This window comes from Podarcis cretensis (genome assembly GCF_951804945.1).
Source record: "Podarcis cretensis genome assembly, chromosome: 13".
In the NCBI taxonomy this organism is placed as follows: Eukaryota; Metazoa; Chordata; class Lepidosauria; order Squamata; family Lacertidae; genus Podarcis; species Podarcis cretensis.
In genome coordinates, this window is record NC_137182.1 from 39,841,417 (window position 1) to 39,844,493 (window position 3,077).

Here is a 3,077-nt window from a genome sequence, read left to right on the forward strand (position 1 = left end):
CAGAGATGTTGAAGTACTTATTTGGGAAAGGTGCATACAAAAATGCAAATATTAATGAATATGATGTACAAGGAGGATGCATGGCACTGCGGGAACTGGCTTGCAAACAAGTATCCATTAGGCAAAAAGATGAGGATAAATGAACACAAATGTGTGTATGAACCCTCCACCTTGGACCAAACAGGACATTGAGATGGATGTTAAAACTGGAGGTCTTTGAAAAGATATAAGGATGTTAATGAACAAAGTTAGGTTTATAAGAATTAGGACTTGGAAAGCCGTTAGAAGGATATCCATGGAAATTCAACCAAGGGGAAGCGAGGAAGTCACCTAACAATGTTAATAAGTGTAATTTTAACAAGGTTATGATTTATGTTTGTTTGTTTGTGTGTTTTGTTTGTTTATAATTTTGTGAAAATTAATAATTTTTTTGAAAAACAACAACAACAACAAAAAACTGGAGGTCAAGTCACCATGTTTCCAGCTCCCAGAAGGGCATGCAGTTGTCATAGTCAGAAACCACCAGAGCCCCTGGATTGGAGACAGGGATGGGGCATTGAGATGCCCCCGGAAAGCACTGGTCTGAAGCTACTGGGCAAGCTCCACAGGCTGCAGAACCTTCTCCACTGGACGGCAGGCTGGATGGCGCATTATTACATCCCAGCAGGCACAACTCTAAGGGATCGGGACCACACAGAGACAAGGTGTTGCTTGCCGGTTCCATCTCCTCGGTGATGGGCTCAAAAAGTTCATCTGGTCCTGACATCAGGGCGTCAAGGGAGAGCGCCCAGCAGGGGCTGGGGTCGGGAGCCACAAATGCTTCTGCTGTGCCCAGAAAGGAGCCAGGAGGAGCCCGGGCTGGGGCTGGGATGTTGGGCTTGGGAGGATTCATTTGCTGAGATGCTGCAGGGGGTGTCTGAGCCTCCTGGGAAAGGATGGAGGAGGCCAAGCGGCGAGTAGCAGCCTCAATGTCTGAGAAACTCCTGGGGGAGAAAAGAAAAGGCTGTGAGTTTTCCTGCAGGCTGCCATGGGTTTACCTGAAGCAGTGCACTATGGGATACACCCAGTGCCTTTTTATTATTAAAAAAAATGTTTAGGGGTACTCTCATTTTCCTGCTCATATTGAAATACTGCCTCTCAATGAGGCCAAACTTAAAGGTAAAGGTAAACGACCCTTGACAGTTAAGTCCAGTCACAAACAACTCTGGGGTTGCGGTGCTCATCTCGCTTTACTGGCCAAGGGAGCCAACATTTGACCACAGACAGTATTTCTGGATCATGTGGCCAGCATGACTAAGCCGCTTCTGGCAAACCAGAGCAGCACATGGAAATGCCGTTTACCTTCCCGCCGGAGCGGTACCTATTTGTCTACTTGCACTTTGACGTGCTTTCGAACTGCTAGGTTGGCAGGAGCAGGGACCGAGCAACAGGAGCTCACCCCGTCGCGGGGATTCAAACCGCCGACCTTCCTATCGGCAAGCCCTAGGCTCTGTGATTATGTTTAGGGGAATGTGTATCGCTGCACGCCCCCAGGAAAAAAAGCACTGGATACATCAGAGTTTCTCACCATGCCTTATAGCACAGTTTGTAAGCATGCCTCTATCTCAGGGATGCACTATTATTATTATTATTATTATTATTATTATTATTATTATTATTTTATTTTATTACCATGGAGTTAGAAGGGGCTTTCCTTCCTAAAAAAAAAGCTCAACAACTTTGACCTGAACCCCCAAAAATGGGGTAGATCACTGCCAGTTTTTAACTGTGAGTAGATCATAGTCTGATCTAGTCCAACCATTTGCAATGCAGGAATATGCAGCTGTCCCTCACGGGGATCAAGCCTGCAACCTTGGTGTTATCAGCACGCTTTAACCAACTGAGCAATCCGGTGCTTATCACCCAAAAAATCTCATATTTTCCCACAACAGCCCTCTGAATCTGCTTATAGGCACCGGTTTGGCATTTGGTGGAGAGAGAGCAGAGCCATTGTCAGAGAGAGGTAGGCAACGCCAGGCATTTGCCAAGGCCCCCTCACTGTTGCCCTTCCTTTCCCCAAGCCTCCAGGCTCTGCTCCTCTCCCCCCCCCCCTTGCTGTGCTATCACTGCCTGTTCCCCTGCCCTCTCTGAGCATGCGGGAAGGGACAGAGCAGAATCCTTCACTTGCCCTCTGGGTGGTTATATGTACTGAGCCCTGAGGGGGAGAGAAAGTCAACGGGCAGAAGGAACATCAGCAAGGAGGAGATGGACCACTCAGGGCATCTTGCCCAAGACTCCTCTTCCCTTCTCCCAAATAAACTCTAGAGTGAGAAGCATAGGGTGGTGGGGAGAACATAGATGGTAGCTGTTGAGTTCAGAGGCAGCAATGCTTCTGAATATCTGTGGCTGGAAACATGGGAGGGGAGAGTGTTCTTGTCCTCCAGTGCTGCTCACAGGCTTCCCACAGGCCTCTGGTTGGCCATGGATGGCGAGAACAGCATGGGCCACTGGCCTGGTCCATCAGGGCTCCTCTTATGTCCTTCATATGTCCTACCTGCAAATCTGGTTCTGTAGGAACCTCCGGTGGTTCACTTTCCTCTTGCCGGGCCGGCTCCTGCAGGGTCTCTGCAAGGTGCGCATGACGTGGGATGCTGCTGTTGACACAAAGGTGCACAGATCCCTCCCGCGCTCGTATGAAGTCAGGGGCCGTGGAGGCGCCACGGAAGGCTGAGAGAGGGGGCTGCCATGTGGCATTCTCAGTTTTGTTAGGAGTTGATACGAAGCGCTTCCTGCAAAGTCCCGCTTTTGCTATGGTAGCCTGCACCTGCGAAGGAAGCTCTGATTGGGCCTGGAGAGGTGGGAGAAGAGAACCCCCATTAGAGGAGCCTAGTCATGGCATGTTTTTTTTTCAAGTAAACTGAGTTGCAACATCTCTTGCTAAACCCATCCATCCCTGTCTCCTTCACTGCAAATCTCTGTCGTCCTTCCTTATCCCTAGTGAAATTTGAAATAGAAACAAGAGAGACCTCTTCTGGAAGCATTAAGTCAAGACAGGATCACCTAAAATGTCACTCCTTTCTCTCCCTATCTCCTCGCAA

The 3,077-nt window shown here is 48.9% G+C and overlaps 1 protein-coding gene across 1 annotated transcript; it reads right to left on the bottom strand.

The window, feature by feature from the left end:
* Positions 1–469: 469 nt before the first annotated feature.
* Positions 470–2,773, bottom strand: LOC307201620 (uncharacterized protein C19orf85; the record flags this gene model as incomplete). The annotated part of the gene is made up of 2 exons (XM_079950899.1): positions 2,534–2,773; positions 470–983 (listed from the first exon to the last, which is right to left on the bottom strand). The coding sequence occupies exons 1-2, from the start codon at positions 2,731–2,733 to the stop codon at positions 470–472; spliced, it is 714 nt and encodes a 237-aa protein (XP_079807025.1). The 5' UTR covers positions 2,734–2,773.
* Between the last annotated feature and the right edge of the window lie 304 nt (positions 2,774–3,077).